General features: G+C 40.5%; 1 protein-coding gene across 6 annotated transcripts in view; it reads right to left on the bottom strand.

The window, feature by feature from the left end:
- Nucleotides 1-5,878: 5,878 nt before the first annotated feature.
- Nucleotides 5,879-23,541, bottom strand: part of COL8A1 (collagen type VIII alpha 1 chain) — a 150,505-nt gene continuing 132,842 nt past the window's right edge. For 3 of the 6 annotated variants that reach the window (XM_073009676.1, XM_038003233.2, XM_038003235.2), the window contains 2 exons: nucleotides 14,148-14,478; nucleotides 5,879-10,844 (listed from right to left, as the gene is read on the bottom strand). In XM_073009676.1, the coding sequence (XP_072865777.1) occupies nucleotides 8,938-10,844; nucleotides 14,148-14,478 (2,238 nt within the window). In that variant the 3' untranslated portion in view covers nucleotides 5,879-8,937. Of the gene's footprint in view, nucleotides 10,848-14,147; nucleotides 14,479-23,541 lie in introns of all 6 variants that reach the window. The other 3 variants (XM_038003229.2, XM_038003234.2, XM_038003231.2) reach the window with 1 other exon arrangement.

Below are 23,541 nucleotides of genomic sequence, written 5' to 3'. Positions count from 1 at the left end.
AGTGCAGAGGGGAAATGCAGGACTGTAGCTCCCACACAGAGTCTCCACTGGAGCATTGCCTAGTGGAGCTGTGAGAAGTGGGCCACTGTCCTCCAGGGTCTGGAATGGTAGATACGCTAACAGCTTGCACTTGTTGCCCGGAAGAGCCACAAGCACTCAACATCGGCCTTTGAGAGCAGCTCTGGGAGCTAAACCCTGCAAAGCTGTAGGGGTGGAACTGCCCAAGATCTTGGGAGCCCACCCCTTGCATCAGTGTGCCCTGGATGTGAGACATGGAGTCAAAGGAGATTGTTTTGGAGCTTTAAGATTTCAGGACTGCCCTACTGAGTTTCAGACTTGCATGGGGCCTCTAGTCCATTTATTTTGACCAATTTCTCCCTTTTGGAATGGGAGTATTTACCCAATGCCTATACCTCCATTGTATCTTGGAAGTAACTAACTTGTTTTTTATTTTATAGGCTCATAGGTGGAAGGGGCTAGCTTTGTCTCAGATGAGACTTTGGGCTTTAGACTTTCGAGTTAACGCTGGAATGAGTTAAGACTTTGGGGAGGTGTTGGGAAGGCATGATTGGATTTTGCAATGTGAGAAGGACATGAGATTTGGGAGGGGCCAAGGGTGGAATGATAGGATTCGGATCTCTTTCCCCACCCAAATCTTATGTCAAAATGTAGCACCAGTGTGGGAGGTGGGGTGTGGGAGGTGATTGGATCATGGAGGCCGTTTTTCATAAATGTTTTAGCACTGTCCCCATGCAGTGGTTCTCATGATAGTGAATGAGTGAGTTCTCATGAGATCTGGTTGTTTTAAAGTATGTAGCACCTCCCGACTTTCTCTCTTCCTCCTGCTTCAGCCATGAGAAGATGCCTGCTCTGACTTTTGCCTTCCACCATGAGTAAAAGCTTCCTGAGGCCTCCCCAGAAGCAAATGCTGCCATGCTTCCTATACAGCCTGTGGAACTGTGAGTCAATTAAACTTTTGTTTATAAATTACCCAGTCTCTAGCCAGGCATGATGGTATGTGCCTGTAGTCCCAGCTACTTGGGAGGCTGAAGCAGGAGGATTGCTTGAGCCCAGGAGTTCAAGGTTGCAGTGAGTTATAATTGCACTACTGTACTTCAGCCAGGGCAACAGAGTGAGACCCTGTCTCAAAAATAAATAAATAAATACATAAACACATAATAAATTACCCAGTCACAGGTATTTCTTTGTAGCAGTGAGAGAATGGACTAATACACCCTCCATACCACACTCTAGTACTTCACCTCCCTTTCCAACTATTGTAGAAGATACTCAGTGTTATCATTTACTATCTTATAAATGCAAAAATTGAAGTTTAAAGAGGTTAAGTAATTGGCTCAAGGTATCATAGCTGGTGAACAGAGGCGCTGAGATTTGTTCTCTTTTGGTTTGACCCTAGAACCCTCTCCTAACATTTTTTTTTAATTATTTTGAGTCTTGTTTGGCAGAATAAATAGCAAGGACAGCATCATCTTTGCTGAGGAAAGATGACTATTATTAGTAGTATGCAAGTGGAGAGTCGTCAGTGTTACATCAGCTTTTCCCCTGTGTCTCTCATCCCATGAATGAAGAGCAGATGTGAAAATTGCTGCCAGTCACTCACTTGTCAGATGAGAACTGACTTGGCTGTGCTTATTACAAAATTAATTTTTAGGTTGTGATGGTTTTAATAAGGCATGTGAAATGTAGATGTCCTCAAGACTTATAAACTTTAATTTAGAAGTGTCTTTGATTCTAATACAAATCTATTTTTACTTACAGTAAGATAGCAAAGCAAAAAGTTTCTGGAAAGGTTCTGGATGTGTCTAAGGAAAATTTGATTAGATGGTCCAGTATTTCAGTAACACACACAAGAAGCTTCTGAATAACTTGTAAAAGTGAGATGATATGTCCCACTCTGATTTAAATTCCATTACATGTATCCTTAGGAATTAGCAAAAAAATTTTTTTTTCTAATAATAAGACACATTATTAGATGATTTTGACTCATAAAGAATAAGTTGTTTGAGAATGAAATTTGTCTAGATACAAGTATTGGTTCTGTAAAATGAAAGAAAATATCCAAAATTCTGTGCAACTCTCTGTTAAAAGATAATCCTAAGGCTACTTCAGAGATATTTTTGTTATTCAGGATATGGAATGAGCATGAACATTTGCATTTTAATGGTCACAAGAACCATTAAGGAGAGAAACTCCCAAAATATAATAAGACATGATTCGTTTCAACTCTATGTTGGCTCTGTATGTTTGGAATGCCTTGTAATTTCATATGTATTTGGATGTTGTTTACCTTTGCTTTATCTTTGATGAAATGATGTGTTAAACTAACTTCTTGCAGTACATAAAGGAGGAAATTGTAAAGCAATTTATTTTGTTCTGCAAATGGTGTTACTAATTACAGGTTAGTCTTTTTTCTCCCTCTTATTACAAGAGGCCATGAGACCTCTCCCCAGGCTCACAGTTCTACCTTTCATCTTCCTGCCAAAAACACATCTTTGGAGCACAGGCATCTTCCACTGTTACCGACTGAATTGTGTCCCCCAGAATGCACATGTTGAAGTCCTAATCTGCAGGACCTCAGGACCTCAGAATGTGACGTATATGGAAATAGGGCCTTTAAGTAATTAAGTTAAGAGGAGGCCACAAAGGTAAACCCTAATCCAGTATGACTGATGTCTTTATAAAAAGCAGAAATTAGGACACAGATAGGGGGAAGATTATGTGAAGACATAGATAAATGATGACCATCTGTGAGCCAAAGAGAGAGGCCTCAGAAGAAACCAACCCTGCTGACACCTTGATCTTGAACTTCTAGCCCCAGGACTGTGATAAAGTATGTTATTTAAGCCTACCCAGTGTGTGGCACTTCATGAATGGTGGCCCTAGCAAACTAAAAAACCCACTATCAGGTCAGATTCAACAAGTCTATAAGCAAACTGGGTGTCTTCCCCTGTATCCTGCCTGGCATGGGTTCTACTAATGGCCTACCCACTTCTGTTGATGGCACCATCCCTATTTTCCAAGTTTGTCAATGGGAGGAAACTGCCATTTGGGACCAAGTTTCCTTCTTTTGGGGCCAAGCTTCCTTCTGTCTTATAAGGCCATCTAGTATTGTCCCCAAGTTCAATTCAGTCTTTCAGCTAGCTCTTCAGTTTTTCCATTCTTCATCATCCCAGTTCTGAGGCCCTGAAACAGCTTCATTGTCCTGCAGCCCTTAAACCCTGACACCTGAACCTACCTTCTTCTACTTCCTCACTTGCAAGGTCTACTTAGGGTCCTTCACCATCACCCAATATTTCATTTCTGCATAAAAGATGGTCTGGTCTCATAATTGGTTTTAATACGTGTAACCTGCCTTCTTCAGTGTCAGCTTCATAGCGTCATCAAAATAATTTTTCCAAAATACCTATTTTTATACCATTTTCCCACTTAAAGACCTACTGTGTCTTATTGCATATTAAAAATAGAAATGTCTCTTCCCTGTATGTGAAGCACTGTGTCACTTGACTGACCTTCCTTTAGTTATTAAATTAATTTCCTTTACTAGTCCTTGGGTAGATGCTCTGATCTAGTCAGACCATTTCCCTGAGCTCAACTTCCTTTCTGCCTGCCACTCAAGACACATACACATACACACTTAGTTTTCTCCTCTCAATTAGAGGAGGAGAAGCTGTTTCTCTTGGGATATTTTCATGATCCCTCTCTCCAAATTCTACATATCTTTAAAAATCACCTCTCCAACAATCTGAATTTTTTATCCCACAGTTAGCTTCTACATAATCTTGAATACCTGAGCTCGAAGAGAATTTCCTGCCATTTGGTCTAAACTCATATCCAGTTTAGGACTCCCTGCCCCCACCCCTCACCCCACAGCATTCTTCAGGGATTTGTTCTTTCCTCATCCTGGTATTAGACCACTACTCGATAATGGGCTGTGCATGAAAAAATGAAAGAACTAGCCTGCTCACAGAAGCTTATACTGTAATAGGGAAGATGACAAGTGGTTCAGTTACAAAGCAGAAAAAGTGAAGGGACAGAGGCATGTGTGAGGCAGGTTGGTGATGTGGGGGAGAAAATGACCCTGAAGGGTGAGGAGTTTACCCAGCAGACAGGTCAGAGAAGGTATTCCCAGGAAGAGGGCAGCATGGAACTGTCTCTCTTTCTGAATTTCTCTAGCACGTATGAATCCAGTCAACAACATAACACCCTGCTCTGTGCAGGCTCCGCTCTTGGAAATCAATCTTCTGTTTAACAAACATCTTGATATCCTCCAAGCAGAAGATAATTTTTTTTTTTTTTTTTTTTTTAAACACGGTCTTGCTCTGGTGCTAGGCTGGAGTGCAGTGGATTGATCTCGGCTCACTGCAACCTCTGCCTCCTGGGTTCAAGCGATTCTCCTGCCTCAGTCTTCTGAGTAACTGGGACTACAGGCACGTGCCATCACCCCCAGCTAATTTTTGTATTTTTAGTAGAGACAGGGTTTCACCAGGTTGGCCAGGATGGTCTCGATCTCTTGACCTCGTGATCCGCCCGCCTCAGCCTCCTAAAGTGCTGGGATTACAGGTGTAAGCCACCACACCTGGCCCAGAAGATAATTTTTTAAGGAGAAGAGTTATGTTTTCTGTCCTTTTGTATGCCTCACATTGCTTAGTAGTATCAGGCACCAAGTAGGGGCTACTTTATTTGTGTTCTGTTTTAATATAAAAGGATACTATACACCCATTGTAAGATATATATTTTGATTTCCTTTATTTAGTAACAGTGATGATAGATTTGCCCTGCTGTTCAGCATTACAAATTCTAACCATTTATTCTTCCCTGCCTCCATTTCTTCTTCCCTGCCTCCATTTCCTCTATCTATTCTTCCATTCACTTTTGTGACAACACTCTATGCCAATAAGATGACTGTGAGGGAAGTGTATTTGGCTATGAAATAAAACCAAACTAACTGGGCTGTATGGGAATGGAAGTTGTAGCCTGATGGTTTAAATAGGTAAGTTAACCAGCCATAGACTGGTGGTACATACTTGCTTATTGAATGATTTGAATAATCCCTTTGTAATATTTTAGACATGGTAAGTTATGATCATTCTGGGATTGGTAAGTCATCACAAAATAATTCTCAGGGTCTTACTAAGACCCTTAGGCTGTTCAAACAGGTCTGCTTTTTCCCTTTACCTCCACTCACCACTATCTCCCCTCAAAATATTTGGCTTTTTTTTTGTGGCAGAGTGAAATAGAATGGAGTATTTGAAGATTGGTCTCTTGCAGGAAAAGAGAAGTCCATGACCATTTTTTCTTTTGTAATGGAAGTGGCAGATGCAGCAGCTAATTATTCCCTAATATGGATTCTCTCTTCTCCCATACTACTAAAAATAGAACCCCTGATTTTTAGCTGGGCATATGGTTACATAGACTATTCAATTTCCTACACTTCCTTACAGCCTCTTGTGGTCATGTGACTAAATCTGGAGCCAAGGGATGTGGGAGAGAGTGATCCAAGCAGCTACTAGGTTGAGTTCTTTAAAGCAAAAAGCATGTCCTGTCCTTCCTACTTTGTTCATCCTCCCTGGGGATAGAATGTGACTGATGGTTAGTATCCTGGACTATGGAGATGAGGGCAACAGCCTTGAGGTAGAACAGCAATAAGATGGAAGGAGCCTGGGGCCCTGATTGGAACTACCATGTGAGTCCTAGACTGCTTATCCTAGGAGCTCTTATGTCAAAGAGGAATAAATTGTTTCATGTAAGCTATACTTATTTTAGGTCTCTATTTCAGCAGCTAATTCATAAGAGTAGGAATTTAAAAATGCTTGTGAGGTTCAGCATCAACTGAATGATATGAACAAGATGAGAAACACACTTTTAAAGATATTTAATGATGGTTTTGAAATCAGTACAAAAATTTAAATACAGAAATGATTTACTATTGACAAGTCTCAAATCTGTCATGGAAACTCAAACAAGTTACCAGTCTGTTCACCGTTCATTGTATTCTGTAAAATATTTGATACCAGTCACCCACTACAGACATTTTTCTCCCCTGTGGGATGTCATACTGCATTAAAACTCTGTATTTACATAACAATAATACTAGTTTGGTCCATTTCACATGGGAGAATTCTGGTTAATTTTGAACTAAATAGGGATTATAGCACAATCCCTAGACTTTAGAACATGTGGTTGTTTCATCTGCTTTTATACTAATATGTTAACATGTTGTGCAGCACTCAAAAGGGAAATACAGGCACATAGATAATTATTTAAAACTCTTTTTTAAATTAAATGGAGTATCATTTAGGTCTGAGATTAGCACCATTGTAGAATGCACAGTATTTGGCATAGATGTTGCTCCTCTTCTGTCTAAAAGTTAGAAACCTATGTCTGATAATACACATACACACACATGCACACGCATACACACACACACACACATATATATATAGGCAATTGAGTAACAACCAATAAATAAGTTGGAAGATATTTTGAAAAGTGAAATTTGGTTTTAACTAAAAAGATAATTTCTCTCTTGCTTGGTGGGAATTAAAAGCCCATACATGTACAGATAAATACAATTTTACAAATCATCTTATCTGACTTGCTTTTAAACCATTTCAATGTGGCTGTTTAGCAGAAGGAGCCCAGTGGATCCATGTTTCCCCCATAGTCATCAGCCCAAAACCAGTATCCTCAAGAACAACCCAAAGGATATTTGGCCACATAAATGCTGTCTGCTTTGAAAACAAAGGTTGTGGAGGTCATCTTTTTGTTGGGAAAAGATTGTTGTATAATTAGTAGTGACTAAGAACCCCTGTGGTAATGGACTAATTTCTCTTCTTAAAAATTGAGAAGAAATGGTGCTTGTATACTGTATAGGGAAATGAGATATTGGCCAAGAGAAGGATTTTTGTGATGGTAATAATGATTCAGATTTGACAAAGACACATTTCTATGTGTTTTCATACCGTATTTATTTGTGTATTTTTCCATCTATATCTATCCCCTTAACTCACGGTTTTATTTTTGACAAAAAGATACAAGATTCCACCACCATAACCCCACATTATTGCTCCAAGTGACTAATAGAGTCAGCAGCAGGCAAATAGCAAGCTCAAAATGGGTTTTTGGTGTTTTGAGATCAGATTAGGATGCCCAAAGCAGTTAGTATGTGCCCAAGCAAAAACCTGGAAAAATATTTATTTCTCCTTTTTAGACTTGTATTGGCCTTTGATTTGTGCCGAGTACAGGATGACATTAAAAATACGGGCTCTTGTTGCCCTTTGACATTCTACATTGCCCTTCTACAGTCCACTTCTAAAGAAACAGTTCTTTTCCTATAATTTTACTTCCTATACCCGGAAGCAGCACATCCGTTTTTAAATTTGAAATTTCAGAATTATTTTTTTCAAACATTAATTTTTCTGTGTAATTCTGAAACTCCCCCCTCACCAATAAAGTATGGCTTGGATTTTGAAAATTGACTGACTGGGTGCGGTGGCTCACGCCTGCAATCCCAGCACTTTGGAAGGCTGAGGCAGGTGAATCACTTGAGGCCAGGAGTTCGAGACCAGCCTGGCCAACATGGCGAAAACCCATCTTTACTAAATATGCAAAAATTAGCCAGGCATGGTGGCGCAAGACTGTAGTCCCAGTACTCGGGAGGCTAAGACAGGACAATTGCTTGAACCCAGGAGGTGGAGGTTGCAGTAAGCCAATATCGTGCTACTGCACTCCAGCCTGGGTGACAGAGTGAGACTGAATCTCAAAAAAAAAAAAAAAAATTGACTTTGGAACCTCAGATTATACATCAATTTGCATACATACTAAACAGAGATATGTCTTCAAAATTCACAGTTACTAAAAATTACTGATATCTCCATGATTAGAACCACACTGTGGTTGTGTGTGTGGTCAAAGGAGGAGAATTTTTAATGCTATATAAGCATAACTGATAATTGCTATTACAAATAAATATTCCACAAATTTGGAAAGTTCAATTGGAGGAAGAGTTTTTTTTCCTTATAATTTCCAGGTGTTTATATTAGTCGGGCCATAGTGAAAATTACATGGAGGAAAGAAAATAGAAAAATAAGTCACAGAAAAAAAAAAAAAGATGAAATAGAAACTCTGGTGAGTTAATTACTGCTCATGTCTCCCGTCTGGTTCTCTAGCTCCTTGAGGGTTACTGTCTAATGCTCCATGAAAGTGTTTTACCCAGTGCTAGGTACAGAGAAGGCACTGAGTAAATTCACGATGGCCGATTGGTTCACCCATTCTTTTAGAGACAACAGACACGCAATTCTGATGAGGACTGCTGTTACTAAAAGACACAGCCTCTGATATGAGAGAGATTTCCCTTTGACTAAAGCATTACCAGGGTCCCCAGGGCCCCCTCCTACTGGGGCGGTAACACTACAGGTCTCCCCACCATACATTCCATGTCAAGGTATCTACACAAATACAGAGGAAATTAAGCAAGTAAATACGGTATGTAATTGTTATCGTTGATGTTTCTTTAAGGCATATTTATAAATATTTTAAAGTAAACAATATGAGTGAGTGCCTTTCATTAGCTATGATCTTTCATACTGATATATTTTGACTGATCTGAATAAGCAGGTTATTGTGGAAGCATATAACATATAACAGCTAATATGATTCCAGTGGGTACAACCAAGTGTCAGTACTTGATACATAAATCTATCCCATCATTCTCAATTACAGGCTGCTGTGTGGAGTATTAAACATGCATCTTAGTTTTTATTTGTACACGATGGTCCAAATTTTCACTTAAATATAACTCTCCAACTATATAAATGTTTTGAAGCAATTACGTTTTTCATTTGGATTTTTTGGTGCATCATTTTCTTTTCTTCTATAAAATCTCTTTTCTTTTCTTTTCTTTTCTTTTCTTTTTTTTCACATGGGATACAATAAATATCCTGAAAAGGAGGAGTGGACATACTGCCCGGCATACAGTCCTGCAGCCTGTTCTGAGGGCATCTGGAGGAACACCCGGTCTCCAGGCCTGAGCAGCAGCACTGCACTCCCAGACGCCTGGTCCAGGAAGCCCTTTTTGTACTCGTCATACGTGTACATCACGGGCTCGTTGTTCTTGAATAGAGCAACCCACACGTTGCCCCCCTTGCAGTGAACGTGGTATGCAAAGTAGTAGACACCAGGGACCTCACAGGTGAAGATGCCCGTCTGCGGGTTGTAGTTCTGTCTGCCGTTATAGAGCAGTTTGTCAAACTTCACTGGGGCCCCCACCGGTGGGAAAGGTGCGGTTAGCTCGGCGGTAAATGCAGGCATCTCGTAGGCTGGCCCTCCGTTCTTGCCTTTCTTAGCCCCGTAGGCATGGGGGGGTTTCACGCCATCAATTCCCAGCCCCATATCTGGCAGATACTCTCCCTGGGGTGGTGGTGTAGGGGGCATCAAGGCTGGGGGTCCTGGGGGTCCTGGAGGGCCTGGGGGTCCTGGAAGGCCAGGCTGGCCTTGAGGACCAAGAGCACCAGGCTTCCCTGGGGGGCCATGAAGTCCTGCCACTCCGGGTTTCCCTACACCAGGGAACCCAGGGGGCCCTGGGAGGCCGGGCTCCCCTTTGGGGCCTGGAATCCCAGGTGGTCCAATGGGGCCACTAGGGCCCCCAATCCCTGGGATACCTGGGGGGCCCTGTAAACCCTGATCCCCTGGGATTCCTGGCTCTCCCTTAGGTCCCAGAAGCCCTGGAACACCAGGGAGTCCTGGCACACCTTTGAACCCAGCTTCCCCCTTGGGCCCTATGGGACCTGGCAAACCCCTCATGCCAGGAGGCCCTACTTCGCCAAGGAAACCTGGCTTTCCTGGGAAGCCTTGAAGCCCTGGCTCACCCTTGGGACCTGGTGGCCCCTGTGGCCCTACAATCCCACCTTCTCCTTTGGGTCCAGGAAAACCAATAGCACCTGGAGGGCCCATAGGACCTGGGATTCCAGGCAGGCCTGGCTCACCTGGAGGACCCCCTATTCCTGGGGCACCTATTGGTCCTTTCTCCCCTCTTGGTCCAAGAGCCCCAGGAACACCTCCCATGCCCCGGTCACCTTTGGGTCCTGGGAAGCCTGGTTTCCCAATCCCTGGAAGGCCTGGGGGTCCTGGTAACCCTGGCAGTCCTTGCTCCCCTTTGCCACCTGGAAATCCTGGCTGGCCTGGGATCCCATCCTGGCCTGGCTTTCCAATTCCAGGTATCCCAGGAGGTCCTTGAACCCCTGGTACCCCAATAGGGCCTTGTGGCCCAGGTTCTCCTGGAGCCCCTGGCTTTCCCAGGGGGCCCTGGGGTCCAGGGAAGCCTGTCACTCCTGGTTTGCCCACTCCTGGCAGTCCAACAGGGCCGGGAGGGCCATGCATCCCTGGAGGGCCCTTTACACCTGGTGCACCTGGCATCCCGAAGCCCTTGTCTCCTTTAGGACCCCGAAGGCCTTGAGGTCCTGGTAGTCCTTTGGGTCCTCGATCACCCTTTGGTCCTGGTTGCCCTGGTAACCCTGGCCCACCTGGCTTCCCAATGCCAGGAAGTCCATGAGGCCCTGGAGGTCCTTGTGGTCCTGGGATCCCCATAGGCCCAATTTCCCCTTTCTGTCCAATTTCTCCTTTTGCCCCAGGCATGCCCATGGCTCCTGGCTTCCCTGGCATTCCAGGCATACCTGGCTTTCCAACTCCTGGATATCCCTGTGGCCCTGGTTTTCCTTTAATTCCAGGTATCCCATGACCTGGCAAACCAGGGGGCCCAGGTGGTCCTCTTGGGCCAGGCTCTCCACGGGGACCTTGTTCCCCTCGTAAACTGGCTAATGGTATTTCTACTGGGAAGAGAAGAGAGAGAAGGGGTATGGGAGGAGAGAGAGAGATTGATTAGTAGATTGTCTCTCGCATCAATGAAGTACTGACAACCATTATTTATTTCTGACACATTTGCCTAATACTTATCAAGAGGAAAGACTAGGAATAATATGCTTATCTTCTAGAACTTAAAAATCAGTCTGGGTATGGTGGCTCATGCCTGTAATCCTACAGCTTTGGAAGGCCCAGGCAGGTGCATCACCTGAAGTCAGGAGTTCGAGACCAGCTTGGCCAACATGGCAAAACCCCATCTCTACTAAAAATACAGAAATTAGCTGGGTGTGGTGACATGTGCCTGTAGTCCCAGCTACTTGGGAGGCTGAGGCAGGAGAATCACTTGAACCCAGGAGGCAGAGGTTGCAGTGAGCCGAGATTGCACCACTGCAGTCCAGCCTAGGTGAAAAAGCGAAACTCCGTCTCCAAAAAGAAAAAAAAAAAATAAGAAAGAAAAATCAAGCTGACAATTTTTTTTTAAGTATTTGAGATTTTTTTGATAACTGATACGTGAAGCTGCTTGTGTGAGCATTAGTTAAGTAAAGAAGCTAAAAAGTAATGAAGAAACATTTTTCCAAGTATAAAACTTGTAGATACTATGGTGTGTTTATTATAGTGAATTTGGAAGATTCAAAGATGTATAAAGAAAAATCAAATTTGCCTATAAGACCACTACTCAGAGATAACCACTTAACATGTCTATATATTTTCATCTCATTTGTTCTGTGTGTGTGTGTGTGTGTGTGTGTATTTTAAACAACATTGGAGTCATTATCCAAATTATAGTTGTATTTTATTTATGGGGTACAAAGTGATACTATGAGTCATGAATACATGTGGAGTAATTAAATCAAGCTAAATATATCTATCACTTCAAATACTTATTTTTATCTGTTGAGAAATTTGAAATTTACTCTGTCAGTGATTTTGAAGTGTGTAATACATTATTATTAACTATACTCACTATGCTATGCAATAGATATCCAAAAAACAACTTATTTCTCCTGCCTAACTGAGGCTTTAAACCTTTCATCATCATCTCTCCATTCTCTCCCTCCTACCCTACCCCAGGGCCTCTGGTAACCACCGTTCTCCTCTGGGTTTCTATGAGTTCGATTGTTTTAGATTCCACATTTAAGTGAGAATATGCAGGATTTTTCTTTCTGTGCCTGGCAAAGTTTTTAAATATAACAATTTATGGTCAAAATGTTTCCTCTTATGCTTAAATACAGTATGATGTGGAATATAAAAGGAAATAATAGAGTTATTTTATTTTATGTGTGGTTCAGTAACATCTTACCTTTAGAATCAGTAGATTTGCTTAATTTCTTCAATGTGCTATGGGATTTCCTAAGCCTCAAATATTAGTTCATTAATTTAACAAATACTTTCTCATATGCAAATCTGGCTTTTAAGTAGGAGAGCTGAGTAAGATATTTTAGAATGATAAACAGTATGGATGAAGTCGAGAGCTTGGTTTAGGAGCAAGAAGCTCTGCTTATCTTTCTGGTCTTGGCGTGAGATCGTGACTGGGTCCCTTAAGCCATGAGCATCTCTGCTTGCCTGTCTACACACAAGAATAAGAATAAGACAGCCACACTACAAGATTAAATGTGAAAGGTGTCACCGTTTCTCAAATTGTTATTGAAGTACACAGCACACACTGTTATAATGAACATGCTGTGCCTTTCAGATAAACACAACTCTGGATCTCCCATGCTGCTGGGACTAATGGATAACATGGAGAAATGAAATGTATGGTCCCAATATCTTCTTGGCATAATGCTTATTTCACTAGTAGCACCTTAATCCTGACCATTGTACTTTTCACTGACTTACTGTCCGGGAATAAAATACAAACAGAGAATTCATATTCTTTTAAAATATGAGTACCCATGAGAGTAAGTACAAGAAGTGCCAAAGGCCAGGCAAGCCATTCAATAAAGGAAGGAAAAGAAATGTCTGAGATAATCTTCTAAGTATAGTACGAGCTCCTAAAGAGAAGAAAGTCTGTAATACTTTCTTTATGTGAATAGATATCATTATAGTACTATTCAGGCATGCTATTTCTAACCAGTGAATTGTGTAGTTACTGTATTGAGTTATTTGGGGAAGAGTAGGAGAGATGAATCAGGAATCCCTGGTGTCTAGCACAGTGCCTGGAACACACTCTGTTCTTACTGAGGATTTGTTGAATGAGCAGTTGTAGCAACTCCAGTTTCCTATGGTGCTTTAGCATTTACTCAGCACTTTACTTAGCATGTATGTCACTGATTCTCTCAACAATCTTATTTTACAAATGAAGAAAAATAGGCTCAGAAAGGTCAAATGACTAGATCTCTCTCATTTCTGGCATCCAGGCATCTAGGCCTCTGAGTTCCAAATCCAGTAGTTCTCCAGAGGTGGAACTTCCTGCCATTGTAGGGACTAGTGGGACTGGCTCCACTTCCTCAAAGGTAATTGCTCCTCTGATGCAGCAAATGCTAGGTTTCTGAGAACTCCAGACAAACCAAATGAATTTATTGTCAAGTGTCTATCACACTGAGGGGCATTTTGTAGGTGCTAAATAAATATGCCAAGAAAGCAACAGGAGAGATTTTCAGGTGTCATCCCTAGATGCAGTCTGTACTCTTAGTTTCCTTCTGTTGATCTATTGATTGACATATGTAATTAGAGTAGTATTAAAAACACTTGCACTTATCTAATACTTTGTTCGCAAAATGCTTTCATGTGACTTTTCTTTTAACACAGCAGGTCCTTACAACATTGTTCTCTTAGTTCAGAAGACTGACTTGTCACCTTTCTTTGTTTTCACTGCTTTAGCTCCCAGCATCTGGCCCAGAGCTAACAACAGGTCCTTACAACATTGTTCTCTTAGTTCAGAAGACTGACTTGTCACCTTTCTTTGTTTTCACTGCTTTAGCTCCCAGCATCTGGCCCAGAGCCTGACACAAATAGGTGCTCCCTATAGATAGTTGCTGAATGTTTGAATAAATAAATAATAAGAGGATAGACTGTTTGTGATTTAACATATTTTATTTCATATGATGCTAGTTAAAATAATAAAGCAAAACATAAATGGTAATCTTATCTGTATCTTCAAGGTTTGAACTTTTCAAGAATATGGTTTAGAACACAGTAGGCATTTTAAACATGCCAATAACAAATTCTAAAACTAAAGTTTCTCAAATAGATCTTCCCCCTCTGATCCCATAATTTAGAGGTTGGGAAAGCTGTTGTTTTATAACAGCCTGGGAGTGTGATATTACCTTTGCCTTTCTTGGGTACTGCTTCCTTGCCCATTCTTGGCGCCGGTTGAATTTCCTTCATATATTGGGGTAGGTGCGGATACTCTTTGCCATACTGCAAGTGGGGCATCTCCTTGCCCATGGCAAGGCCATCTTTGGCCAAAGGCATGTGAGGTACTTGCTGACCCAGGGGCTGGTACTGTGGAATTTGTGGTGGCATCTGAGGAGGAATTTGAGGTGGCAGCGGCTTGATCCCATAGTAGGCACCAGCCTGAATGAGCCTGATGGAGCTCAGGGAAATGGTAAGCAGCACTCCCAGCAGCTGCAGAGGGCCAGGCAGCACAGCCATCACCTGTGGGAGGAACCAATGCACCAACTTGGTGAAACTCTGCAAGGCCAGGTGACTTAAGTTTATTTAGAGATAGAAGCGGGGAATAAAAGGGAAACAGTCTTTAACATCAGAACTTCATGATAGAAGGCAAATGAAAAGGAAAATGCTACCTTTCTATAGAAAACAAACAAATGAAAAATAGAGAAGAGTGGAATCTGTCAAATAAAGGCAATTGGTGGGAACACAGACTATGGGAGAGACTACTGGTTGTCCCTCATATCAATTCTGCCTTTCTTCCCCTGTTTTCCCATCTTCACCTGGGAGTAGAGCAGCCCAGAATGAAGACATTACAGCCAGGCAGGGCCATTTCAGCCATTCTGGCCAATTGTGTGTAGTTGTCATGGGTGTACCTTCCAGGAAGAATCCTAAAAAGGAGTGGGCATGTCTTCCCCTTCCTCCTTCCTTCTGGCTGGATTGCTGACATGTTGCTGGAAACAAACCACACATCTTGGACCATGAGGTGAATGCAGTGCACAGAGGATGACAAAACTAGCTAGAAGAAACCTCAGTCCTGGTTGAATACAAGATGCCATACCAGTCCTTAAATCTGGACTTTGTTTACCCAAGAGAGAAGTGAAGTTCTATCTTCTTTAAGCCACTGTTAGTTTGGGCAGTCTACATTTGCATGAAATCTAATCCTAACAGAATACATTCTGATAAAAGGAGCTAAAACTGCTGACAAGTTAGGCTTTGTTAGTAAGTGCCAAAATTATATTCTAAATGGAAACAGTTAATAATTTATAGGCTTTATGCTACAGTAGAGATTTTTCATCTGCCAGATGAGGGCTGCTTTGATGTAGTCACAAACAAATGTAAATGTAAAGAGCAAACTGCAACAAAGACTGCAGAAGTCTTCTGAATTGAAGAGAAAAATGCTTCTTCATGTGACAGTATGAAATATTTTAAAAATCCCTATCATAATTATGCACCTTTATTTCTTGTATTTAAATACTATGAATTCATTGGTTTAGAAATTGGTTAATTGGACCATTAAAGTCTATCTTTGTCTTTTTATGAAAGAAAGGAGTTTACGAAGCAAATTAGTTGTATAAATACGAGGGAGATGTTTAACTATTGATAAGAATATGCTGTTTCTAAGCCCATTAATAGCACTCTTTACAAATTGGCAGTAAACAGAATTAATATAAATGGGGCTTATCTGTTTATAAAAACCAGCTTGAAAAGACCTCTGTTTGGAAACGCCCTAGGCCTAAAACCAGACAGCCAGATAAGTGCATTGTTGGCAAATGCACACTAGAGGGCCAGTGTGGTACACACTTAGGTCTGTTCAATATTTTGCCTGCCCAGCCCCGTCCCCTGTAGTACTAACACTGGGCATACACACCCATTACATGCTCACACTTTATTAAGGGACTTAATGAAAATTTGAATCTTAAGGGGCATGTCATCATAATGCTAGAGAGAGAGAGAGAAGTGGCAAGTTTCTCACAATTTTTAATGTAAGTGTCTTCTGGAAAACTTTGAAAAAACTTCTGTCTATAAATAATTCAATTTCCATTCTCACAGCAGTTGTTTTCTTTGCGTTTGTCTTACTTAATTCTGGATCATAGTTTTCCACTTCTTAGAAAATGTGCATTGATTTTGCAATATCCTATTCAAGGGTAATGCCAAGAGTGTAAACAGCCCACAAAAAGATTGGTTAATAAAAAGCACCTAAGAAAATACTTAAAATGAATCCCTATCACAAAGTTCAATGCTTTACAATTTTTCTAAATATACTAACTAATCATTTTTCCTCTGAAAAAATGAAGAAACAGTTGCTAGGCCCATTTGGGAATACTAAGATGAATATAATATGGTCAGTGGGCGTTACCAACAAGGAAGTTTGTACTCTTAGTAGGGGTGACAGATGTGTAAACTGTTATTGAGTGGCAAAGGATATCTAGCAAAAAGTAAATTTTCCTCCTACTTCTGTTCTCCAGTATCTAAAATCCCTTATATTTGAAGCAACAATTTTTCCTCATATTTTTCAGATAGTCTGTGGATATGCACATATAATATACATCCCTTTCAAACATAAGTTGCAGTATACTATACACACTTCTATTTATTGCTTTTTTCACTCAAAGATCAGTACTTATTTCTTGTCTAGTTATGTGTATCTAAACAGATTTCTTTAAGTTCTTCGTTTATTAAAATAAGACTTGGAGGTTCTCTTAAGTCTTGTTTAGCTCTAACATTCAATGTCTGCAAGACAGTTACTAGAGATCTGAAAGTGTTAGTCCATACCAGAAATGTGTGGTAATATCTGGTAATGTATAAGCTGGTGCTTAATTCTACTTTTGGGGATGAATGAATTTGATTATTGAACCCCAGACTAGTGGTAAAGTCTGTAATAATAAGTTAGCATGTTTGGCCCTTCACCCTTCCATCAATTCAGTGGATGTGTTGGATTATACTTAACAATCTTTAAACCAGGACAATCTAATGAAATACTGGAAAACTGGAAGGAGATGAAATGCCTGGAAGAATACCAGTTGAATTATTTCCTCTCATAGGCTTGGCCTTTCTCTCCTCTAAACCAGCTCCTTAGGTCTGCCATCTGCCATTTCTCTGGCTCTTTATCTAAATAAACTTTGTTCAGTTTTAACTTGAATATTTATGTAAGGGCCCTAGTTAGAATTTACCGCTTTACTTATTCCTACTAATTTTTCTCCTGTCCCTGAGGATATTTTTGGTGGTCAAAGTGGTGTGATGGTTCTCCCAAATCACTAGAAAGAACATCAAATTTGGGTAACTTTATACAAACACCTGGCGAGAAAGAAGGAACCTGCGAACTTTTGCTGGGAAGAAATTGTGATAGTGGGTTTTCATGCCTCTCTTTCTGGGAATGTGGAGCACAATAATATTGTGAGTTCTCCTTAATATTTTCTTTGATTTCTATTTGTTTGACAGCTGGGTGTGTGTGTGTTTGTGTTCTTGAACATAAGCATATCTAAACATATGTAAACATTGGATCTTTGCCAGCCAGGCTGGCTTAGTGATGGATGTCATGTCATATGACAAAAGCACTGTCAAAGAAGTCAAAAGACTTGTATTTAAGTTTTGACTCTGCCATTCTTCATGCCTATGACCCTGGACAAGTCCCTTATCTTAACTAAGCCTCAATTTTCTTACCTATAAAATAGAAATTATAATCTCTGTCTATCCCTCAAAGCTGTTCAGAGGTACAAATGATAATATGAATTCTTTGTAAGCTGAAAAGGACTATTCATATTTAAGTTATTATTAATGGAGTGTCACCAGAAAGACAAATCAAAACCAACTAAAATGTCAAACATTTTCAGAGAAGGATACTAGCAAAGTAAATGTGAGGTTAACTGCAATAATGATAACCTAACATGAATAAAACAGTAATGGCCATTAAATGTACTTGTTAAAAATGATTTAGAAAAAGAACAGCTGAACCAAGGCAGTCATTCATTCACGTGTCAAGAATTACCAATCCTAGACATCCTGAACAGCGCTAAATGGCTTCCTACATTTGGGCAGGGCTTCAGAGAGTTTCAGATTCCTCTTATGACCTGTAATGTATATAACAGAATAATGTGATATATATATTAACAGAATAATGTAATAGATATATTATTTTGGATGCTCCTCAGCATTCTATTTGTACATTTATCCTTATGATATTTTGGCTTACTATACAGAAGAATGTTTAAACATTTAATCTGTTGGTCCTTGCCTTGAATACAACTTTCCCTTTCACATAGGCTAACACAGCATGTCTTTGTGTATGTGTGTGTGTGTCTGTTTGTTGTTTTTGATTTTGTTTTTTTGAGACAGAGTCTCGCTCTGTCGCCCAGGCTGGAGTGCAGTGGCGCGATCTCTGCTCACTGCAAGCTCTGCCTCACAGGTTCACGCCATTCTCCTGCCTCAGCCTCCCATAGCTGGGACTACAGGCACCCACCACCACGCCCGGCTAATTTTTTGTATTTTTAGTAGAGATGGGGTTTCACCGTGTTAGCCAGGATGGTCTCCATCTCCTGACCTCGTGATCCACCTGCCTCGGCCTCCCAAAATGCTGGGGTTACAGGTGTGAGCCACTGTGCCCAGCCTGTGTGTGTCTCTGTTGTGTGTGGTGTGTACAAGCCTCTCTAATCAGCTCCTGGGCTGGTCCTCTGTGCCTCCTACTTGTACAAGATTTGTAGTCTCTCAAGAGCCTCAGATTTGCCACCCTAAACGAAGGGAAGGTCAGGCGGAATCCTCTTCCAGTGTTCACCAGAATTGCCTTCCTGTTTTTTCCATGCCTCTCAAAGAAAATTATCTCTTGATTGTATTTCTCAGGGCAATTCATTCATTAGATATACCTATTGAACACTTACAAATTGTTAGGAAATGTTCTGAGTATTGGAGATACAGTGGTGAATTAGAGAGTGGAGGTCTTATCTTATTGAACTCACATTCTAGTGTGGACAGATAGGTGATAAACGTTAAAAATAAATTTTATAATTTCAGATTTGAGTGCTGTGAAAAAGCAATTGTGGGTGTCTTAGTTATTAGGGCTGCTATAGCAAAAATACTGTAGGCTTATAAAGAACAGCAATTTCTTAGTGTTCATGAGTCTAGGAAGTTCAAGATCAAGGTGCCAGCAGATTGAGTGTCTAGTGAGAACCCACTTTCTGGTTCATAGATGACACTGTTTTGCTGTGTCCTTACGTGATAAAAGGGGCAAGGGAACTCTCTGGAGTGTCTTTTATAAAAGCACAAATTCTATTCATGAGGACTTTGCACTCATGATCTAATCATCTGCCATAGGCCCCACCACCTAATATCATCACTTTCTGGGGGTCATATTTTAACATATGAATTTGGGGACATAAACATTCAGTGTATAGCAGCAGGGTAAAGGGATCAAGAATGCTGGAGTGGAAGCACTCATGTTTTGGAAGGAACGGTAGGGAACGACATCTGAGGAAGTAAATTTTGGATACATATGTGAAGGCTGAGAAATTTCTCTTAAGACAATGTATGGGGGAAAAAGGAGGGTCCTATTTACTACAATGTTAGTTGAAGGTACCTTTCACTAATATAGACTCATTTCAAAAGTATGTTCTTCATCCATGCCTGACCTCATTTTGAATTTTTTATTTACCATATTCTTTTTTCCTGGAAGATAATTATTTTCCTTTTATTTCTCTGTAGATTTCAGTCCTACCATTAGTTTTCTATGGTTGTCATAACAAAGTATCTCAGACTGGGTGGCTCAATAGAAATTAATTTTCTCACAGTTCTACAGACATTGAAGTTCAAGGTCAAAATATTGGCAGAGTTGGATTCTGCTGGAGCTTCTCTCCTTGGCTTGTAGACGGCAGTCACCTCCCTGCGTCTTCACAGTCTTTTCTCCATATGTCTGTGTCCTACTTGCCTCTTCTTATTTACCAGCCACACTGGTCATTCTAGTGACCTCATTTTAACTTAATTTCCTCTTTAAAGGCCCTATTTTCAAATACGCTTACATTCTGAGGTACTTGGGGTTCAACATATGCATTCTGGGGGACACAACTTAGCCTATCACACCTTCTTTCCTCCAGACCAACTGTATTCCTGCCTCTTCTGTGAAGGCTTCCCCACCTTCTCCATCATCATTATTCTCCTAAAGTTAAATACAAAGTCAGATGTGATTATAACCAGGCTTACTTTTTTTTCTTGTTGTTTTTTGTCCATTAGACTAAACATGATTGTAAGCTTTCTGAGGCCAAGAAGAATTTGACTTCTCATTACTTACTGATGGATCCTCACAATCCAGATTCTTAGTGTGTTGATAGGGGTGCTTTCAAAAATATCAAATTCAGCTTTACTCCCCATTTAAAATTCTGCCTACAGAGGTTGTTGATAGAAAGTCCTTCTATTTTTAACTTGGATATTAATAATGATGGGAACATTTAAAAAGCAGCTCATTATCTTGTACAGTTTTGTTGCTTTTTAAATTGTCTAAGCAACTTTTAGAGAGACTTACCTTTTTTGATTCATATATGGAGGTGCACATGTAGCTTACTATAAGTGATGGAGGAAAGGAGGGCATGTTGAGAAAATGAATCCCAAAACTTGGCCATAAGATAAAAGATGGGCACGTGACCTTTTGTTATCGTGCTAAGATCATTTTCGAATAAGCCCACCTTAGGGTCATCTGATAAAGGATATGTACCTTTGTTGCAAAATTGATTAGTATTAGAGATATTAACAACTCTTTAACTATATTGATCAATCACCCTCAGGTAAGTAACTCAGCATTATCTCAACATTGTTTTTTTATTTACTGAGAAAAAGTCCCAGGTACTATATAATCATGAGGTGCATAACGACGCTTAAGTTGGCAAAGGACCCTATTTATGCCAGTGGTCCCATAAGAATATAATAGAGCTGAAAAATTCCTGTCGCCTAGTGAGGTCTTAGCTATCATACTGTCTGTGGTGCAATGCATTATCTTTTCTATGTTTAGATATATTTAGATACACAAATGCTTACCATTGTGTTACAGTTGCCTACAGTATTCAGTACAGTAACATGCTATATAGGTTTGTAGCCTAGGAGTAATAGGCTATGCCACACAGCCTAGATATGTAGCAAGTGGTACCATCTAGGTTTGTGTAAGTACACTCCATGATGTTTGTACAATGACAAAATCAGTTAATGGTGCATCTCTCAGAACATATTCCCATTGTTAAATGACACATAACTGTACTTCAAATACATTATATCATTAATCCCATATCCATTTCTTAGGTCTTTTTTGATATTTCAGTTTCTAACTGATAATGTCCCCATCCTGTATTTATATGATTGATTATTTTACTGAAATTCAAGACTGTATACAGTTATTCCTGTTACATTCCAAGTCAAAAATTGAAAACTGTTATTTAATTACTTGTAGGAGCTGCCATCCAATATATTAGCTGACAAAGTTCCAGCTTTGTTTTACAAGGTACAGATCCATCTAACTGTACTGTCAGTTTTCTCCATCTTGTCCTCCAAATATCAAGGCCCTCTTTTTGCGTGAAATAAGGAATTCTTCTGTTATATAAGACAAGCTCTTAGACAGGCTTCCTTACTCTTTGCTTTTCTGACTAGGAATACAAGCTTAAAATGTTAATTAAGTCACAAAGCCACTGGCAAGGTAAATATGCTGAGATGGAGCCTGATAGGGTTTGGCTCTGTGGCCCCACCCAAATCTCATCTCAAATTGTAATCCCCACATGTCAAGGGAGGGACCTAGTGGGAGGTGATTGGATCATGGGAGTGGTTTACCCTGTGCTGTTTTCATGATGGTGAGTTCTCATGAGATCTGATGGTTTAAAAGTGTTTGGCAGTTCCCCCCAACCCCCACACCTTGCGAGCACGCTCGCTCTCTCTCTCCTGTTACCTTGCGAAGAAAGTTCTTGCTTCTCCTTCTCCTTCCATCATGATTATAAGTTTCTTGAGGCTTCCCCAGTCATGCAGAACTGTGAGTCAATTAAACCCCCTTTCTTTATTACCCAGTCTCGGGTAGTTCTTTATAGCAGTGTGAAAATGGACTAATAGAGAGCCCAAATAAATAAGCCTGTCAGATTCTGGTCAGTCAATCACATGGAGGCAGTGGGCAAGACCATCAAATAAACATTCACTGGTTTTGGTCATTCTGCGCATTTACATCTACCAGGATGGCTATAAATGTAAAACAGCCTAAATTATATGCTTCACTAACAAATCCTGAATACTGTAATTGAGAGTAGCCAATTACCCCCATGTACTAGCTATAGTCAGATAATGACCTCATGGGACCAACAAAACTTGAGAAGTCAATTAGGTTGTGCCCCCAGCTCTAGAAAGGAGCCACACACATAATGCCTCTGAAATGAATGGCCAACCACCACATTCCAAAGGTTCTCCAGAGGAGATTTTGCAATATTCCCTAGTAACCAATTGTAGGATTTCACATTAGATTTCCTAATGTCTAATCTGAATCTCTTCTGCTGAACTGTAAGCTCATTGCCTTTTTTCCATTCTCAAAGGAGTTGGGAAACATCTGGAGAATATTTTTCTTAAAATAATAGCTCACATATTTGAAGTTTGCAGTTAATTTTTTTGTTTCTCTAACTGGAATAATGTTGGCTGCTAAACAGTTTATAAAACACTTGAGAAAATCCCTAAAAAAGAAATTTTGAAGTAGAATATATAGTTTTTTCTTTCCATAATATGAAAGCATCATTGTTTTCAGAGCAGAAAATACCTAAGTTTTAGTTCTGACCCAAGTAAGTCACCTATCCTGACTGGGCATCAATTCCCTCATTTGCAGAATGAGAACATTGGCTATATGACTTTGAGGTCCCTTCTACTTCTAAAGTTTTCTTGTAACTGTGAATGTGAAGAACATATCCACACTTCACAAATAAATAATTTTAGGGGCTGAGCACAGTGGCTCATGCCTGTAATCCTAGCACTTTGGGAGACCAAGACGGGCGGATCACCTGAGGTCATGAGTTCGAGATCAGCCAGGCCAACATGGCAAAACCCCGTCTCTACTAAAAATACAAAAATTAGCCAGGCATGGTGGCGCATGCCTGTAATCCCAGCTACTCGGGAGGCTGAGGCAGGAGAATTGCTTGAACCCAGGAGGTGGAGGTTGCAGTGGAGATTGCGCCACTGCACTCTAGCCTGGGCGACAGAGCAAGACCCCACCTCCAACTTAGGCACTCAAGCCTTTGTATGTCAGAAAGTTAGATCAATCTCATACTTACAATTACTTTTCAATATTGCACTCTTCCTTCTTACAGTTGGCTATGGAATAAGGATGGAGAGTTTGTACACCCCCTATCCCCCATAAATATTCCTCTGGTCAAATAAGCTATACTTGTCCAGAAACCAAAGGGGAAAATAAGAAACACAATTTAGGGACAATAATAATAATAATACATGACTTTTTTTTTCTTACCACATTCAAAGGTTCAATACAAATGTGGAACTTACTGAGAAACCTTTAAAAAGTGGCTATGAAAGATAAAAACTTCCTACAATGTGCGT

Source organism: Chlorocebus sabaeus, chromosome 22, assembly GCF_047675955.1.
Source record: "Chlorocebus sabaeus isolate Y175 chromosome 22, mChlSab1.0.hap1, whole genome shotgun sequence".
Taxonomy (NCBI): Eukaryota; Metazoa; Chordata; class Mammalia; order Primates; family Cercopithecidae; genus Chlorocebus; species Chlorocebus sabaeus.
Note: the sequence above shows the minus strand (reverse complement) of the source record. Positions and strands in the feature narration are given on the sequence as shown.